Source organism: Cyprinus carpio, chromosome B4 (assembly GCF_018340385.1).
Source record: "Cyprinus carpio isolate SPL01 chromosome B4, ASM1834038v1, whole genome shotgun sequence".
In the NCBI taxonomy this organism is placed as follows: domain Eukaryota; kingdom Metazoa; phylum Chordata; class Actinopteri; order Cypriniformes; family Cyprinidae; genus Cyprinus; species Cyprinus carpio.
This window is the reverse complement of record NC_056600.1, coordinates 23,624,828-23,644,279: the sequence shown is the minus strand read 5'-3', so window position 1 is coordinate 23,644,279 and position 19,452 is coordinate 23,624,828. Positions and strand designations below refer to the sequence as shown.

General features: G+C 39.1%; 1 protein-coding gene across 3 annotated transcripts in view; it reads right to left on the bottom strand.

Moving 5' to 3' along the window:
- Positions 1–19,452, bottom strand: part of LOC109070223 (TBC1 domain family member 22A-like) — a 97,337-nt gene that overhangs the window by 24,232 nt on the left and 53,653 nt on the right. For all 3 annotated transcript variants that reach the window (XM_042722426.1, XM_042722425.1, XM_042722427.1), the window contains exons 9-10: positions 16,847–16,953; positions 37–112 (exon numbers count right to left, since the gene is read on the bottom strand). In XM_042722426.1, coding sequence (XP_042578360.1) covers positions 37–112; positions 16,847–16,953 — 183 coding nt within the window. The remainder of the gene's footprint in view (positions 1–36; positions 113–16,846; positions 16,954–19,452) is intronic.

The window sequence follows — 19,452 nt, the reverse complement described above, 5'->3', positions numbered from 1 at the left end:
GAGCTAAGTAAGGTGTGCTTCACCAAGGGTACGCACCATCAATCCGGCTGACCAGCTCCTCCAGTGCCTTCACTTTCCTCTGGATCCCAGGTTGGGCGAAGGTGTAGTTGTCTTGAGGGAGGAGAAAGAAAGATGGGAAACTTAAAACAGTACACATATTTGCCCAATGAAATACATGACGTTAAAGCAAAATTGATAAATTGTGTGAATTTAAAACAAACAAACAAACATTCTTCCTAATTTCCATTACAACAGATTTAAATCTGAGGCTATGTTTACACTAGTGCATTTTTGTTTTAAAATGCATAACTTTTGCTACAGTTACCCCTGTCGTTTACGCCAGCGTATTCAACCTTCGAAAATGAAGACTTCCGAAAATGCCACAGACCTTGTTTTAGTGTGAAAATGCTGGGGTTGTGTTTCAGTGTAAATGGACCAAAACTGCAAATTTTGAAAATGATGGTATGGCTGCCCACATTCTCTCTGCATATCCTTGACGATCGTGTAAACACAAACGTCATGCTCATTGTTGTACCTGCATGAATGGTCATGTGACATACATTTTCGGGTGTGTAGTGTGGATGAAGAGCTATTTTGAAACGCAGTGAAAATGCCAGCGTAGACGTTTTAAAAATGCCCATTTAAAATGAAAATGCACTAGTGTGAACAGGCCCCGAGTCTGATTTTGACAATATTTGCTTAACATGTTTCAGTTTATAGTTAGTTCCATTGTTACTGGTTACAAGTTCACAAAACACTGTTACTTTGTCATGAGTTGTTTAGAGTTATGATAATGATAATAAGAGTTTGAGCTTATAATAACGGTTGTTATTTGAGTTTACGCCATTTAAGCGGTTAGTTCACCCAAAAATGAAAATTTCAATGTGTTTTCATGACAGATAATGGAAGTGGGAGAAAAGTGTTTATTACGTTTGAGATATGGATATATTTCTTACAAAAACACATGGATTCGCTACAGGAGGCCTTTATTCCCCCCCTCGGAGCCGTGTGAGGCACATTTTATTATGGATCCACACACTTTATTTGACGACTTGTGGACTGTTCAATTGCAACTGTAATGATAGAGCTTGGAATAGCCAGGACAATTTTTAATATAACTCTGAATGGATTCGTCTGAAAGAAGAAAGTTATATACACCTAGGATGCCTCGAGGGTTAGCAAATCACACTCTAATTTAAATTTTTGGGTGAACTAACCCTTTAAGTTTACACCAATGGCATAAATGTGTAATAAGTAACATTGCCATAACCTCAAACTCACAATGAACAACACTCTCATAAACTTGTGACTTTTAATGCATATCGCTGAAATAAATCATGTTATAACTGGTGTAAACTAGTAATGAGTAATAATTATTAGATGTTTAGGATAGTTACTCTCTATAAATCTCCATAATGCAGCAGCGTTACTCTGTTTTAAAAATGTTACTTATGAATTCAAAAATTAGACCATTGTAACTGCAATATAATTGTTGTCTAATGGGTTAAAGATCTTTGGTGTAAAGTTGTTATTACTACTCCAACAATCAGTTGGTAAAAGTCATGGAAAGACAATATCTTGAAACTGGCACACAGTGAAAACAACCCATACATATGCATATGTATGCACAAATACATGCACCACCGCCCATCCGCACTGGGAAAGAAATCGTGTGCTAGCAGAGCTCAACTGCGTGCTGGGAATAGTGATCCTATAATTAAGTGATAATATTCATCAAGGTCCTGTGGCCCACAGTGCCGCTTAATTACCACATTCATTTCAGCCTACGTTAAAAGACCCTTCTTGACCAGACAGCTACTTAAGAGACCCCCACCCACCTCTATCACTCCTCAAGCCTCAGTGGGATTCCCTCTGTGCTCCCACTGGAGGAAACCTAGCCTAGCTATACTGCCCATAGAAACAGAGCACAAGTTCAGCTGTCAAGAGCCAGCGTAAAACAAGCAGTGGGTTAGGGATGATAAATTGGGTGGTTTGCTAAACTGAGATTGTCAGGCATGGATATAATCAACAGAAGCTGAAGACCCATCGTTCACAGCAATAAAACTGCTGAAGTGAAGGAGGTATGCGTACAAAGAAAATAACAGACAGAGTATGCATGTATGCACTGTACGCACATTTAGCCGTAAACAGGTCCAATGATACCTGCTATGAAATCACCTCCCTAAACCAAACCATGTGAGGAGAAGATGTAGAGTAAGACAGAGCAAGTTGGAAGGTCATATAAATGTGTGTAGGACAGACCACAGCCAATAAATGAATAAATAAATAAACAAATAAAAACAGTAAGTTTTAAGATAGTCTTGCACTTTTGCTTTAAACCTTCACTGTCTACATTTTTATTCTCTCTAACTCATTTACTGGGATGCATGGCTAGACAGAAGCTGCTCCTAATTTTTAGATGACATTTAACATTAAAATTACTGTCATAATGACCATGAAAATGGATAACTTCATTTGACAAATGGAGAGATAACAGTGTGAGTAACAATAATGGTGACACCTTATCAAGCGGTCTGAGTTATAGCATACCTAATGGGGACACCTTCATACAAACTCTTGAAGCGTAAGTACATTTAGTGACAAAAGAGATCTGTAACTGTATAGAGACTACATTCAAATGGCTAACTAGCCTTTTCCTTTGCATCAAATTGCACTGATACCAGTATTATCTCGAAGGCTTTTTACTCCAATCAATTTTCACTGGATCAACCTCTAAGTGGCTCTTTGAGGGTTCCAAAATTTGTCAAGAGGTAATGATTGTAGGAGAGTTAATTATACACTTTGGACAATCACCTAATTGCTTGCCAAATATCATGGTCCTCTGTGCCTTGGCAACCCCAACAAGTGCAAATACCCTGGATTGAACAAAGAGAAGGATTTTTGCAAGCAGTCTTCAACTTGCAAAGGTGGACAGACAGATATTGTGCACTATGTGAGTAGGTCTATGGCTCCATCTTTGATGAGACTTCAGAGAGGTAGGATGCTTTAATGTAGCCTGGGAGCAGCTGAGGCGGCAAACACCCGCGAGAGGAGAGAAGTCATTAACCGATAAACAATTTCAGCTGTCCTTCAGGCTCAGATGTGCAGCCTCGGCGCTCCAGAGGTGCCTTAGATGAATACATGAATAGCTGGATCCCGACCATTAAAACCAGCCACATCCTTTTTTTTGCCCGTGACCTCAAAACAGGAATTTAAAGGGGCAGCACAATGTTGCGGCACTGAAACAGATGGGGCGTCAGCCGCCGAGTCCGTGCTTGGCCTACTTTCACAGGTCTACACCTAATCTTCAGCTGGAGCACTGACCCTGGAGGATGCTTGTGGCTCAGTGAACATTTACGCTCCATGCCGGGCTAATCTATCTCTGCAGGAGTCCCTGAGAGTTAGGGCAAAGTGGCCAGGCAGTGGGGAATGGGGTGAGAGTCATGATTTGAGATGCAGTCACAATCAGGTCAGATCTGAGAACATATTACAAGGGCATCTCGTAGGCAAAGTCTTGGCTCCAACTCTTGCATACCTACAAAGTGCTAAGTGCATGTTAACGGTCAAAACTGACTCAGAAACAACACTCCATTGGGAAGGTGAGCCAAACCAGGCACTATCAGTTTAGTTTAGTTTCTTGACTAATATACAATGCACATAAACTGATGACAATTTTACGTCCAAGATACATTTCTTTGAAAGGTTCAACAAGTAAAATGGAAAATTAACTTAAATTTCAATCTGTTTATCATCCAAAGCTCTTCTAAAGCTTTAGAAAACAGTTGCACACTGGACAGGAAGCATCATGCCATTGTCAGTAAAGGACAGGTAGTTCACATTAAGAGTGAATATTGTATTTTCACAAGCTTCTTAATTCACCAGACTGGATGCTCTTTATGGTTTTCCTTATGGAACATGAGGACTTTGATATATCTCCATTACATGTTTTTGTTTAATATACTCTGTACTGTAACGTACTCTGTCAAATCAAATGGTGTTTGCAGAGCTCCCCTGCAAGACACTGCAGAAAAAGAAATCCAGCAACACCACTTTTGGATGTATATCCTTCCTAGAGTATGCTAACAGGCAAAGCTGACTTCCCAACAACACTACAATTGGATATAGGGCGTAAAGAGATCTCCAGTTTAATTTTGTTTTTTCGTCATTGCTTTAACTCTGTGCAATTCCCCTGGAGACAACATCTGATAAGAAATCCATTGGATAGCAAGAGCTAAACAAGTTAAATGCCTCTTTCTCTCGCTCCTTGTATGTCGTGTTCTGGCGACACATGGATGCAATGCAATTACCTCCGAGGCAGTGGGTTGGTCTTAAGCATGCATTAAGCCTGTCCAGAGACCTCCGTAATTACATCTGCATTATTAAAGCACCCGTGCTTTAATGAAGTGCAGGTGCTCTTACACATCGGACCCTGGGAGCTGTAAACAATCCAGTTTCCACAGCAATATCATTAACCAGCCTTGAACCGAGCTGAAGAGATTCTATAATCTTGAAAAGAAGTACTAGTAAGGGTTTGACTTGCACCTATATAACATGCTGTGACAGGAAGAGCTCTGATGATACAAGCAGGTGCCAAACTCCAGCTCGATGCGCTTTAGAAAGCATCCTCTTTTCCAGGGATCTTTTTAAAGCTCTGGCTGTGGAACAAGTTGAAGCTTTGTGGCATCCTTTTTTACTCAATCCATCTTTGATCTGGTAAAGCGACTGGAGCTTCCCAGCTGAAGCTTTTTGGGACTATGTTATACTCTCCAAAACATCCATCACTCACCTTCAGTAGATTACTAATCTCCCTTTGACACTACCCACAAAGGGACTGATTTCTCCGCTGAGTGAAAAAGAATAAAGGCTAAAAAGGTGATCCGAGATAAACAGAAGAAGATGGTGACTTTTTTTTCTAAATATATGAGAATAAAAAACTGCAAATCTGAGGAGATTAAGACCAGCCTATGTGGACCAGAACTTGTGGAAAGATCTGCTTGATGCAAACAAGCCTGCTGAAAGGATTTGGAGCTGTGATGACGACTCATGATAACCAGAGCACATAATAAGAGTTCAGCTTTGTGTTATTCATGGAGAGGAGAGGGCTTTTACACTCTCTCTGTGGCTGCTGATGCCTTTCCATTAGTCTAAGCAGCCCTTTTTTCCTCTCTCAATCGCTTCTGCTCTGCCAGGCGAAGCTGGATCAGAAATAACCCACCAATGCAGAATATGAACATCCAGGATCATGAGCTTATATTCTGAACCTTTTAACGTCTGCATTCACTGCTTCCCTAGTTCACTCTTTGAAATCGACCATAGTCTTCTTTTCTATGTCAGTCACAGAGGCATAGAAGAATAGTTCACTCAAAAAAGAAGAAAAATCTGCAATTGTTTACTTCAACCGTGTGTTGTCACAAACCCATGTTTCTCCTTCCCCTATGGAATACAGAAGGGCAATCTGAAGACTATTCACCATAACAGTCAAACTCCAAAATGGATAAAAAAACGACACCATGCAAGTAGACTATAGGTCCCATGAGCTATATTCAAACTATTCTAAAGACATACAATTACTCTAAAGATCTCATATCACATTGTCCATTAAACACATTTGAATCGGTGCAAGACATTTTCAGTCACAAGACACTCAAGAACCAAAGACATTTTAGCATTAATGAAGTCAAATCTGGTGCAGTGCACCAAGCTGCAAAGAAACTAGATAAGATTTAAGAGCTTTTGCAGATGGAATGATTGGTGAACGATTGACAGAATTATCATGTTTGGTTGCTTAACATCTGTTGTCTCTCTTCAATTCATTTCATGGCATAGCCTTTACATTATCTTGATAGACAAGAAAAGACACTTGAGACAGTGCATCTGTACAATGTGCATCACACTCATGTTATCGTGGCCAGGGGCTGATGGATTTCTCTTTTAAAGGTATGGTTCATGAGTTTAGTACTTTGCATGTGCACGCTTAGAGGAGAGTTAATGAGGGAGGTTATGTGGCAGGAAGAATATGAGCGACAGGCTGCACTATCAGACATCTGACTGAGGGGCTCAGTGAGCTGCGACGGAGGCATACGGCTGTCAGTAAAAGAGGGACAGGAGAGAGCAGCAGCCAAGCAGAAAACTCAAGCTTTTCCTGCTGCCACTTCCTCAAGAGTGGCTGATTGAATATAATTGGCAGGGGGCAGGAGGATAACACAGCCTCCTAAAACAAAAGAGCGGCCCCTGCTGCAGCCCTCGTGCAACACTGATACAAACGTGGAATAAAACAGCACTTCTCTTGAACGCGGTTGCCGTATTTGCTCCGAGTCACATTATCCCTCATGTGCTGAGCCAAAATATGAGACAATGGCCCCCTCTTGCTTAAACAACAGTTGAGAAAATAGCCTGACTGTGCACAGGGCCGTGTCGGCCCAGGGGGAAACAAGTAAAATTACGCGCTGGCCCAGTACTGTGTTCTTCACAGAGAGAGAAAAGACTGTGAAAAAAAAAAAACTGATTGAGGCAACACATCTGAGTGTCTCAAGAACACTGCTGAGATGGTATTGGTAGCAGTCTGGCTGCTATGTTGTAGTATCACTGGTCTCAGCATGCAAAAGTGAAGGACATCTCAAACCCTTTGCTCTGAGAGGCGCCCATCTGATAAGGATGAAAGTGGATCACTTCATCTGTATTCTCCGACAACCCCTAGGGTCTGCCGGAAAATTCACAAAAAAAACCACAGGACGCATTTCCGGCAAGAGCTCTGACATCCAGCGTAGACACTTCAAAGATCATGTGTTGAAGGCTGGAACTTGACTTGGCATAAGCGTCAAAGATCAAGCATTAATCAAAGCTAACTGTGTTAGAGATGGAAGAATAGGCTGGCAGGCAACCGTCTTGAGCATGTGTCGATGCAATCCACAGCTCCGCACTTCCAGTCAATAAACTGTTCCGACGAAGCAGGGGACCAATTGGGCAAATCAAATTGTTAAGGCCTCAGGCCCCATTTGCTTTAGTACGTGCCACCATTGCATGCAAATATTTATCTGATTATCAGAAAATCATAAGCTCCACTGGCAATTCATTTGTCTTGGCTGTTTAAGCATGCTCCAGGGTGGGGGAAATAACCGATGAGAGAGATAATAAATGGATAGATTACCTACAGGCCTGATCTTGGGTAAATACAACAGGGACTGTTTACCTCCAGTCTTTGTTGCTTATGTAACACATCGAATGCCATAGGTTTTAATACAACAAGGGGTCTCCTAATGGAAAATTGGACAGAATACAACAACATTTGCTTCTCTTTAGTAAATGACTGATTAACAATTCCCTTCCTCCCTTCTTTAACCAATTTCACATGTTCCATTTCTGTATTTGACACCAACTCCCAAGAGCAGCAAGGTGCAAAATGGTCACAAATGGTTCCATTTCTTTTTCTTTTAAGTTGGCATACAGAGAGAAAAAAAGAGGAGGGAGAGAAAGGGGGGAAAGCCAGAGAGGGAAAAATAGGCTAAATATGCAAGAGGTTCATTAATATCACTGAAGGTGCATTATACTGACAAAGGGCCTCGTGAGGCACCTATTTATTTAGGAAATTAATAAAAGCGAGCATTTGCCCCAGTGTAAATGCCACTTTCTGTCCACAGCAGCAGTTCTGAGCACGCCCCGTTCCCCCTCCGCTGTTCCTCTGACCTTGGTTCTAATTGCACGGCAGATCCCCGGGAGAACATGTTCCCCCTAATGGTTTATAAACAATTTTAAAGGGGCTCCACTTCTCTACAACCTTAATTAGTTTATGGTCCTCTGGCTCACACCCCTAAACCCCCTCCTATCCCACCGCTGACAGAGGAACCAGTAGGGGGTCTAATAGTGGTGTATTAACCTTACTGAGTGGGACAATTTACGGACTACTGCACTTGTTTAACTTCTCCCCAGTAAACTATACATAATAAAGTGAGTGCTACAGTTTTTAAAAAAAAGTAAAAAAAAAAAAAAAAAAAAAACAATCTCACTATTTACAATGTCATGTGCACAGTATATTTATTTACCGAGAACTGTATTTTCAAAGAAATGCAACATTTATTGACTACATAAAATAAAAAACACACTTTAGTACAGGGACAAAGTCTCACTATTAACTAGTTGCTTATTAGCATGCCTATTATTAATATACTGGCTGATCATAAGTACTTATTAAGCACATATTCTGATTTTTGAGACAAAAGTCATAGTTAACAGTTTGTTAATAGCAAGAGTTGGACATTAAAATAAAGTGTGAACCGGAAATGTTCTGGTGATAGTAAAACATGTGTCTGTTTCAGAACCAATGATGCAAAATAAAAGCATTCAGTAAATCATATTGGTTAGAACTTAAATGAGAAAACATTGTTTATAGCAGTTATAATCACCTGTTTTCAAATGTGATTATATTTTATCAATAGTTTGGCAAAGAGACTGTACATAAGATGAAAAAATATATATATTTTTATAGAAGGACATTCAGCAAGAGTTTAGTAGCAGATGCTTGAGGCTCACAAGGGGCAAAAGTGTGAAATGTTTGCAGGGTGGAAACAAACAAACGTGAATGGAGCAGTTTCCAGCAGAGTGAAAGGGTGATTGTGTAAGTATGTTTCAATTGTCCTTTGGGAGTCTACTTCAGATACTTTTCAAGGAGACCAGTTTTATGAAAAAGTAGTGAAAAAATAAAACCTATTTTAGTTTGAATAGGTGATTTTCAGGCCTTAAAATGGGGTTAGGGTCAACATGTAGTGCTTCAAGTGCACTTTGCTTACACTTCTGATTTGGGATTAGAACTACAATCAGTTGATCCCATATATATTTAACCACTAGGCCACATCAACTTATGCACATGCATTCATTTTTGTTGTTCTGCAATTAAAAATATTTCTGTAGTTCTCTAAGTCAGCATGTGAGATAAAATGATACAAGAGTAAAAAGAAAAACCACCTGGGCTTAACAGATGGCTGATATGAGGCAGTTTTGATCTGAAGTTTTATTCTGGTGAGCATGCTACGTTATATGTGTTATACGTGTGAACAGTAAAAAAAAAAAAGGTGGATGACCAGTGTGGTGCAAAAAGCCCAGTAAAGAGAAGCACTGATCAGAGAAAAAAGGAAGAGCAAAGATGAGCGAGGCATCGGCAGCGCAAACTGTGAAACAGATCACGGCAGAGCTGTATGCATGAGCTGAATAATCTGCCTCCATCACACGCTCAAGCCTGTAGATATAAAAGCATCTATCTGCACCTCTCAAGCATTTTCTGTGGGTCCCCGTCACCTCTTATCTGGCTTATGCCTCTTATTAGGCTTATCTCCATCATGCAATGGGCTTTTCCAGCAATATATACATTCTTCTCTCCAAACCACTTTCACTACACATGAAGTATTTGAAGTATACACATGAAGTACACACAGAGAGAGAGAGAGAGGGGGGGTGGGGGGGTCTTTATTTGAATTTAAGAGCATTAGTAGTTGCTTTGGACTTGGCATATAGTGTATTAAGCAATAAAACAATAAGCCAGGAAAGGCCACACTCTGTGACCACATCTAATTCTATATTAATTTAATTCTATATTAATGTGCCAAGATACTACAAACCAGTTAGGCTAATGAACTTTAAATTCTAGCCTGCTGACTTGATTGACAAGCAGAAGAAAGTGCTAAAATTCTGAACTGTGCTACTTGCTAGATAATTTTTTTTTTACATAAAAGGTCAACGTGGTTCAAAACAACAATGGTCCCCAATGATTCTTATTATATGGGTGCAAAATAACCACAACAACAACAACAACAAACAATAAACAACACTCTCTCTCTCATATGTGCATAGTAATGCTACGGCAGGTTTTTCAAATGCTGTACTTTTGAACCAAGGAATTCTGAGGAAAAATCAGCTTTGCCATCACAAAAATAAAGTATATTTTAAAATAAATTTAAATAGAAAACACTCATATAAAAGGGCATGGCTGTGATTTGACCAACGATTATGTTGTAAAATGATGATACTGTACTGCTAGAAACATAATATATAGACTTGCTTTGTAAATAAAAGTTCAACACTATTTACTAATATTTATGATAATATGCACTCTTAAGGGGTAAATAAAGTATAAAGGTATACCCTTTTTCAAAAGTACCACCCAAGTGAACAACTTTTGTACCCTTTTTTTTTTTTTCCCGAGAGTGTATCAATGGTATATAAATGATGCCTTTAATCACACAAACACTGGACCCAGACCAAGCAATCTGTCCAACAAGTTGTAGTCTGACATATGGCCTCCAGTGTCAAAGCACGGCTGTTGTGCCAGCATGCGTGTCAGCACAGAAACACAGCCAGCCAGCACAAGATCCACCATGTTCAAATGAGCATCTGGTAACAGTAAACTGATCTTAGATTTGAGGTTCTGTATATTAAAGCATATGAGGGGAGTATGAGTGAGCGGTCACTGCGTCTTATAACAGCTGTCTCTCTGCCAGTGTTTTCCCTTGAGTCCTGCTGTCATCTGTCATACACTGGCTTTAAAGCTGAAGTGTGTCATTTCTGCACCACCAGCGTCACCAAATGGAACTGCAAAAATGATTGCTTTCAAATAGGTTTCTTGAACACTCCTAATATGCCATTGGTTAGGCAAAATGCTCAACTCACGCCATTGGTTGAGTGTCCAAAAATGTATGACTCAAAATAATTTGAAAAATGTAGTTGTTGTTAGTTAGTTAGTTAGGCCCTGTTTACACTAGTGCGCTTTCGTTTTATAATGTCATTTTAAAATGAAAACGATCCTCCTCTACACTGGCGTTTTCACTACATTTCAGAAATGATTTTTGTCCACACTACACAACCAAAAATGCATGTCGCATGACCATTCATGTATGTACAACCTTAGATATGTATAGATAGATGCCCTTATATTTAGATGGTGGATGCGTCTGCGTACTTGGAGTGGTCGAATGGGGAATCTACCTATACATATCTATGGGTACAACAATGAGCATTATGCTATTGTTTACACGGTCGTCAAGGATACGCAGAGCGAATGTGGTCAGCCGCGCCATCGTTTTCGAAATTCTCCATTTTGGTCGCTTTACACTGGAGTTTTGGAACTAAACCGGGGTATGCAGCGTTTTCGAAAGTCTTGGTTTTCGAGGGTGGAAAACGCACGAGTAGTGTAAACAACAGGCATAACCATAGCAAATGTTATGCATTTAAAAACGAAAACGCACTAGTGTAAACGTAGCCTTAGTTTATTTATTCCATGCTATTAAATGCCTGGAGACGGTAACTTGCATCATAAACTCATAATCATAAGACTTAAAAGGCAGTATTTTAATAGTATTTCAGTAGTATTTTAATATTGGGAATGAACAAACAAACAAAAAAATGAATAATTAAATAAATAAACTTCAAAAAGCAAAAACTTTCCCCTTTCCAAAAGCAGTTTCCCAGATGTGGGTTTATCTTTCAAATTTCATTGGCGTAATGGTTTCCAAAACATCACTACGCCCAAAGCTCCACAGTCGGAAGGTCATGTGTCGACTATTAACCTCTACACAACACACTAAACACCTCAGCGTTCACAGTTAGAGGAGAGTAAATTACGTTCTTGCTGACAGGAAGTCTCAGATCTACTCAGTCTCCGACAGGCTTCGTCTCCTTCCCTACACCATGACTGACTAGAGTCCAAAGGTCTCCTCCTTCAGCTGCTGCTCAGTGTGTGTGTTTACACATCAGCTGTCCTCGTTAATTTTCTACACTTGGAGACAGCGAGTATCACGGTCTGGTGTTTCACGAGAGATGCAGTTCAATTGAAGTCATTCTTGAGAGAGGCTCCAGACTTTTAAAAATTGCTTCTAAAGTAATGAGTTTGATTTAATATTATATACATTTTTATGTAATATTTATGTACAATTGTAAGAATATTTATCTCTGTCCAAAATAGAATAAAAGTAAAATGTTGTGCTGATTATGGTTCCAAAGTTTGTACACCACAAGTCAGCTTTCTACCATCTCCAACATTCACATATGATTGTCAAATGTTGCCTCCTGTTGTCATTTGCATTCAGTTTATTAACCTAATAATACTTATTAATGCATTTAAAATTCTTCTAAAAAATGAATGGAATAAGCAGTGGAAATAGTTGGTAACACTTAAAGCCTGTATAAACCATGTATAATGCTTTATAAGGTATTGAGAATGTATGTTGTAATGAACATTGAACAATGAAAAACATTGGTTTTCGAGGGGTGTATCAACCCAAATAATAAGCCTAAAACAATTATTTAATAATTATTAAGCATAAAACATTATTTTATAACCAACCATTTTACAGAAATAATGTTTAAAGACATTCAGTTAAGTAAATAATAAATAGTTAAGTCAATAAATAAATACATACATGCATACACACACACACACACACACAAGTAATCCTCACCTCCTACTAATAGTTTTTATTGAAATACATTGTATCCTGTCAGATGCTTGCATTCCCTTAAAACCACTACAAAATTACAATTCTATTCAAAGCAATTACAATTACAAAAGCAGACTATGCTAAATATGGCAATAATATTTTGAACAATAATACAGAAGTGATGGTTCCTGGTTCAAATCAAAAAATGATTTGTGTTTTTGTTTTTGTTTTTTAGGCTTGAAAACTCAGTAACAACAATTCACAGACTGAGCAAGTCTTATTCAGATCACTAACTCATGCACAAGTTTTGTGAATCTTTTTTGATTACATAGGCCTATAGCACTTTCCTGACTCCCGCCAATGGCAGCATCATTTTTTTAAATTACAGTCACAAATTTAAGCTAATATAGTTAGGCCAATAAATGCTGCGGAAGAAATAATTGTTTTGAGAAGAAACGCAGGCTGCGGTGGTCCTTCAGGACGACCGTGTTGATTTGCAATATGAGACGAAAAGAGACAAACTCCCACAATCCTGAGGCACAAGCTGCTTTGTGGTGTCCTGGCCTGAGGGTTGGACATCACAGATAATGGCTTCTGCAGTGAGCTGCCTGCTTTAACACCCATTTCTCATTTCCCTTCTTCAGGGCTGAGAATACAGATGGATTTGCTCCTAATGGATCCACACGTGTACACACAGCAACCAGCTCAGCTAGCAAGGGACAAACAACGCAGTCATTTTTCCAGGGGCTTAAGGTCTTCCTATTAATAAGTCATAACCCTTCAAGCAAGCATTTAGTTTGACTTTAAAGAGAACAGACTGCAGAGGAGGACAACCGTTGGCTCATAGCAGCATGATCACAAAACAAAACAAAACAAAAAAAAACCTCTACCAAATATGCACACTATCCTCTTTCTGTTTTAAATGTATGTTTGAATGTGGTACTTTTTCTGCTGAACAAACGAGCGTTGTTTTTCATATCCTGCTCATGACTCATTATATTTTAAAGGAACGTTCCGAGTTCAATGCAAGTTTAAAATAATGAAATATTCCTTGCCTAAATGTGTTTTTTGTTAAAAAAAAGAAAATGTATGCACTTGCAATGAAAGTCCATTTTAAATGTATATAAAGTGTACATTAGGTGTTCATACAGCAATATCTCTTAGTGATGGCCGAAAGTGGGCTTAAGTATCTAAAAATCACATATATGGAATGACACAAGAATATGTGACCACACAAAACAAAATGTTGCATGCATTTTAAAAGTACAGTCACAATACTAAAAATAATGTTTGTGCAATAAAATCACCATTTCAAGTATTATTTCAATCCACCAAACTACAGGAATTACTGCAACACCAAAACTTTATGCAATTAGGACAATAGTCCCAACACTAAAAGTCCGAATTATACAACTTCACAGCTCAAGTAAGATATAACTGTGCACAGAAGAACACCTACAAGCCATACTTGCAAATGCATTACAGTAAATGCAATCTGTGTTTGTTTTTACAAACTGAGGAACTATTATCTGTGGTTATTATCAGTATTTCAAAGAAACTATTCATAGAGCTGTATTTGTATTTAGCTTTGAATATTATTTTAATAAAGGTTGATGCATAAACAAAACCCCTTTTATAGTTATTCCTGAATATACATCATAAAGTGCCATCTAAAATAATTATAAATGACAATAGCAATGATATCACTCTATTTTCAAAGACAGGAGGGAAATACAATACTTGTAATTAACAACTTTTTCTACCCTATGCTTCTAAATGCAAGCGTTCTCCTGAGACCCAAACACAATTACGCATGGCAGAGACTATAAAATCACGCTAAAACTACACTCCGAGTTAACAACCACTCAACAACACCGACACGCACATGCAGAGATCACTGCGCTGCCGACGCTAACAACTTGCGAGCAAGTGTTCAGAGCTATCAGCTGCCATGGTGTGAAGGTGTAAGGAAAACAAAGGGTGGAGAAAAATCATTAGCACCTAAGAGAATCTGCTTTGTACACACAAATTACAGCAGTAATTAGAGACAAAATACCACAAAAGCTTTGGAGGGCCGGGAGAGCATTTCAATCTAATACCAGTGAGGAGGGTTGATTCTCTGCATACAAATGCTCTTTATGTGTGAAGAGACAATCGTACATTCCTTTCTATACGCACTTCAAACACATCACTGTAATTGGGTATTTCTTCAACTGTGTACGTCTCAAGGGTTGAATCTTATGAAAACTAACAGGTTTCCATTATTTTTCCCTTTGTTTTGATACTGTCTTCATTATGGTTTACCTTCATTAGTTGTTGTTTTTTTTTTTGGGCTACTTTTCTCAGACTCTGACTTTCATTTTCAAATGTTAAAATCTTCGGGTCTTTACGATCCCCACCAGAAACTTCTTTGCCTCCTGAGACGAGATGGAACAGGGCACCGTGAATGTTGGGACATCAGTTCTACACGTCCATGATACCTCAGCTACACTCAACTGCTTCCTGGTGCTCGTGTTCTTGATTTCGCAGAGCAGGTACCAGCGATTTTGAATGCTGATGAATAGGGCTGGGTAGACATTGAATATATTAGATTCATGATTCATAGGTTTTCAATTCCAATTAAGAATGATTTTTTTGCAAATTAAGAATGACTCGAGAATATTCACAATGAAATTAGATTTGATTCTATTTACAATTTGATTTTGCATTCTTTGCTGAAGAAATTCACAATTTGTTTGGTTCTTAGCATTTTAAATGAATTGCTTGCCGAAATCAACAAATTACAATTTAAAAAATCCTGTTTCAAGATAGATGCACATGCATCGTTAGGGCCGTTACATAGTCAACGCGAGCAATGTGAGCAAGCAATGCGAGTGACGCGCTCCCTTTCATAGTCTAAACAGTGGATGCAAGCGTCACGGGTGATGCGTGTATGCAATACACCGCTCACGCAACAGGGGGTAGTAGAGTCTGGTGATATTAGTAGAGTCGGATCACATGATATTCAGATCACAATGGCAACTGAAGAGGAGTGCATTATATTGCTGATTTTACATCGGCGGCAACAAATGCAGCGCAGAGATAGGCGGTGGTATGTTATACGTATAAGCTCGGATAATTTTTCCTCTTCGCCCGCCATTGTATTCAAACCTTCTTCTTCTGTAAACATAATATACTTGAATTAATGTACAATACTTGCAATGTCGCCCCCACCGACAACGCATAGTATTGCGTGCATCGGCGCGTCGCATATCAAAAACTAGGACGAGACATTTAGCGATGCATAATGGCGGCCGAGGCATATCAATGCGTAGCCTTGGGGATGCGTATGCGTACCGATGCGTTGACTATGTAACGGCCCTTAGGGTTTGTAACTGATGCATCAGGAAAATTAGTGAATAATTACACCCGAGAATAGGGATGCACAATACTGGACTTTTGCCCATATATGATATGACTATATTATAGCTCATTTTGGCCTGTTTTTCAATTTCGCTTAAAGTATATTTTTATTTATTTTCTGTAGAATAAGCTCACCGCAATGCATTTTGGCATTGGCTTCTCCACCAATGTCACTTTAGGCATATTAGAAAGCCTTTATGTTGAGAGCCTGTCAATGGCGCCTTAAAATGCTGCCTATGGAGACAGGTCAGTAAGATTTGGAACAAAACTACCAATCTCTAGAATTTTGACATAAGCCTTAGGAAAACAAGAGTTTCAATGCTCAAAAATGTGGAAAACATATTTGCTAAACTGTTTGCATAAGGGCAAAAACAACAAACTGTCCTTTTCTCCTACTGTTGGACGCTGTTAGCAGACAAACACAAATTAAACGGTTAAGTGAAAAATGTGTTGTGAGTTTAATTTCTAAGTCCACAAGGCCAAAAGTGTGTACAGTTGCAGAAACACCCAATTACTGAGTCTTTTATCAACAAGGAGGAAAAAAGTGACAGAGCAGGTCGCACGGGAATCTTTTGCTGTCTTCTGGGGGAGAGCGCCGTGGAAATATGGGGATGAGGACTGCAACCACCTAGCTTTATACTGCAACGTGTGTCTCTATCTCTGCTGCGTAAACAGCACGGGTGTTTTATGGCCTTAAATCAATTAGAGACGAGGCAGGCAAGACAAAGTGAATGTGGGGCGGGGGCTCGCTTTGCTTTCCCATGACAATTCGAGCACCGCCAGGCCCTTTGGATAAGGAGGTTACGTCCTGCCTGTGGTGCAGAGTGAGAATATTCATCATGGATTTTATTCCTGGACAGGCCGAGTGAGGAAAGGCAAGGAGAGGAAACGGGACGGGGCACCTACACGCAGGGGAATCTTGCCGCGACACATTCGTCTCTTCCCCAGCGGTGCTCTACTCACACACACACACAGAGTGAATGTATCAGGCCCGCACGCTGGCAGATAGGGAATCAATTTACCTGAATCCCGTCCAGGAGCTTGCTCATGCACCAGAAGCTGTCAGCCTCGATGTTCCGCAACACCTCTTCCTGCAAGCTGGAAACATTGAAATTTTCCACTTCTTCCTCTGCAAAGAGCCAAAAGACAAAAGAAAATAAGAAAGAGACCAAGAAAAAGAATGAGAGTAAAAGAAAAAGAGGGAGAAAAATGAAGGAAGATACAGTAAAAGACAAGAGTATTGAAAGATCCCTTCCATGTATGGACATCTTCAATGAAAGTGATGGCACAGAATTCTACCAGTTTTGGGGGCATGCATAGAGGATGCATTCTTACACTCAAAAACAGTTGTAAAAGATCTTAAAAGACACACGCAAACATGCACAGCAGTGTCACAGAGAAATGTCATTCAGGATAACTGAGCATTACCAAGGGGCATTTACACTAACAGTGATTTGCAGTGCCAAAAACACAATCTTAAACACACAATGCTCAACATAAGATGTAGAGAGAGAAAAAAAAAAGAAAGAAGAAAAAAAACGGCAAAAACAGTGATGTGCACTCGCAAGACATTAGCATTTAAGCATTTTCTTGCACATTCTTTTAAAGTCAATAAATTTGTAACAGGTAAATAAAACAGTAAATAAATAATTACATAAAAAGTGAAAAAGAAACACCAAATTTACAAAAAAAGTAAATAAATGAATAAATAAATAATAGGGTTGCGCGATTCATTGCAATTGTCAGCTGTTTGTGTATCTTCTCAGTGAACTACGGCTCTGTGTAGTAAATGCTGCTCCATCTGAGAGCACGTGAAAATACCACATTTAATAACATGATTTAACTCCAAATTCACTTCTTGTTTAAAATAAATCCTTCTGTGAGATGATCTGGCTTCTTAAACAGAATAATTAAGGCACACAATATTTCATTGTATTCTAAGCAGTGATAAAGGCTATGTCGATTAGCGTTTCATTATAGATATACTTTATTATGATGAAAATTATAATAAGAACTCAGATAAACCATATATTGCCATAGTCGTGTGTTTATTAGTCACGTTGAATCAATGAAGATAAATACATCTTCTGTTTATTCAGCTGCAGCGATTTCCTGGGTTTCTTCTTCGGGGTAGTTTCCACGTAAGAGCACCCTCTGGCCTTCGGATAGAGATTTACTGCTGATCACAGAACCGTGCTTCACTAAAAGATATGCATGACAATCGCAGCTTCTGCCTAATCGTGATTTATTGTTTTTGCAATTTAATTTTGATTAATTGTGCAGTAATAAGTAAACAAATCATGAAAGGCAAGAGCCTTTTAAACAAGTTTACTCATTATTAAACACATTTGTTTATATATATATATATACACACACACACACACACACACACACACACACACACACACACACACACACACTCACACACACACACATACACACACACCCTGGTACATTTAAACAAAAGAAACCTCCAATTACAATTTGATAACCTGTTTGATAGCATGTTTGCCAGGGTCAAAACGACATTTTATGAAAATCATGAACAGGCAAAAATTTACCATATCAAACTCACAAATCAGTTTCTTCACTGAACATCAGAATTATTTTCCTAGAGCAAATGCCAACGCAAGTGTAGATGTATTTAGTAACCACTGTGAACAAGTCAAACCACAGCTCTGACAGGGATAAGTCACAGGTTGAGCAGAGGAACTGTATCACAGAACTACACACACACAGTGCTGCTCCGTCTCCCTGGCAACATGGGTCTAACCTTAAAGAGTACAGCGAGCTCTGGCTGACAGGACCAGTGGGCTGCTGGGAATATTTGCAGTGCTGCAGTTTAGTGAACGGCTGTTCAGCTTCCAGGCCGCCCACTGCATTAGTGCAGTCTAAAACACCACTGGTCGTCTGCGCTCGTCCTAGACGCTCATGACTGTCTGCTGTCTGACAGGTCACAGCAGAGAGGAAGCCACGATGGAGTATGACTCCCGAGGTAGGGCAAGAAAACGTGGAAGTCTGAATGACCTCCAAATGGTGGACAAACTCATTGCACTTTCACATAACAGCCTTCTGCTCAGGAATGAAAGTACTCACGAGGTTTTCAAAATGTGTGTGGGGGGAGGGCTGTAATAAGGCAGTGTTAATCTCTCCAGTTGTGAGAGTCCCTTAACAGCGCTTTTACTCATCACAAAACAAGGACACACAAAGAGGAGCAGATGAAAAGAAGAATGCATAAAACAAGCCAACAGCTCCTCCTGTGGTCAGCAGTGGAGTTGCAAGTAAATTACTTGTTTATGAATGCCATTGCTGTAAATAACATTAACCCTTTAAAGCCTGACATATTAAATGACAGTCATTTTTTTTGTTTTGTTTTTGTTTTTAAGTTAATTGACAGAGGCTTTTATGGCTCATACACTATTATATAGTGAGAATATGAAGCTGATTGAGAAAAAAATATAAGGAAAAAAAACACTGCATTTTAATCAGAGGCCCAAACAGCTGCTAATATTTTTATTATTTTATTGTTACTTTTAAAATGTTGCTATCATTGTAAATGTTATTGGTATGTTTACTTAATCACTAAAGAATTCACAGCAAAAAGACACAGAAGACAGAGTACAACAAC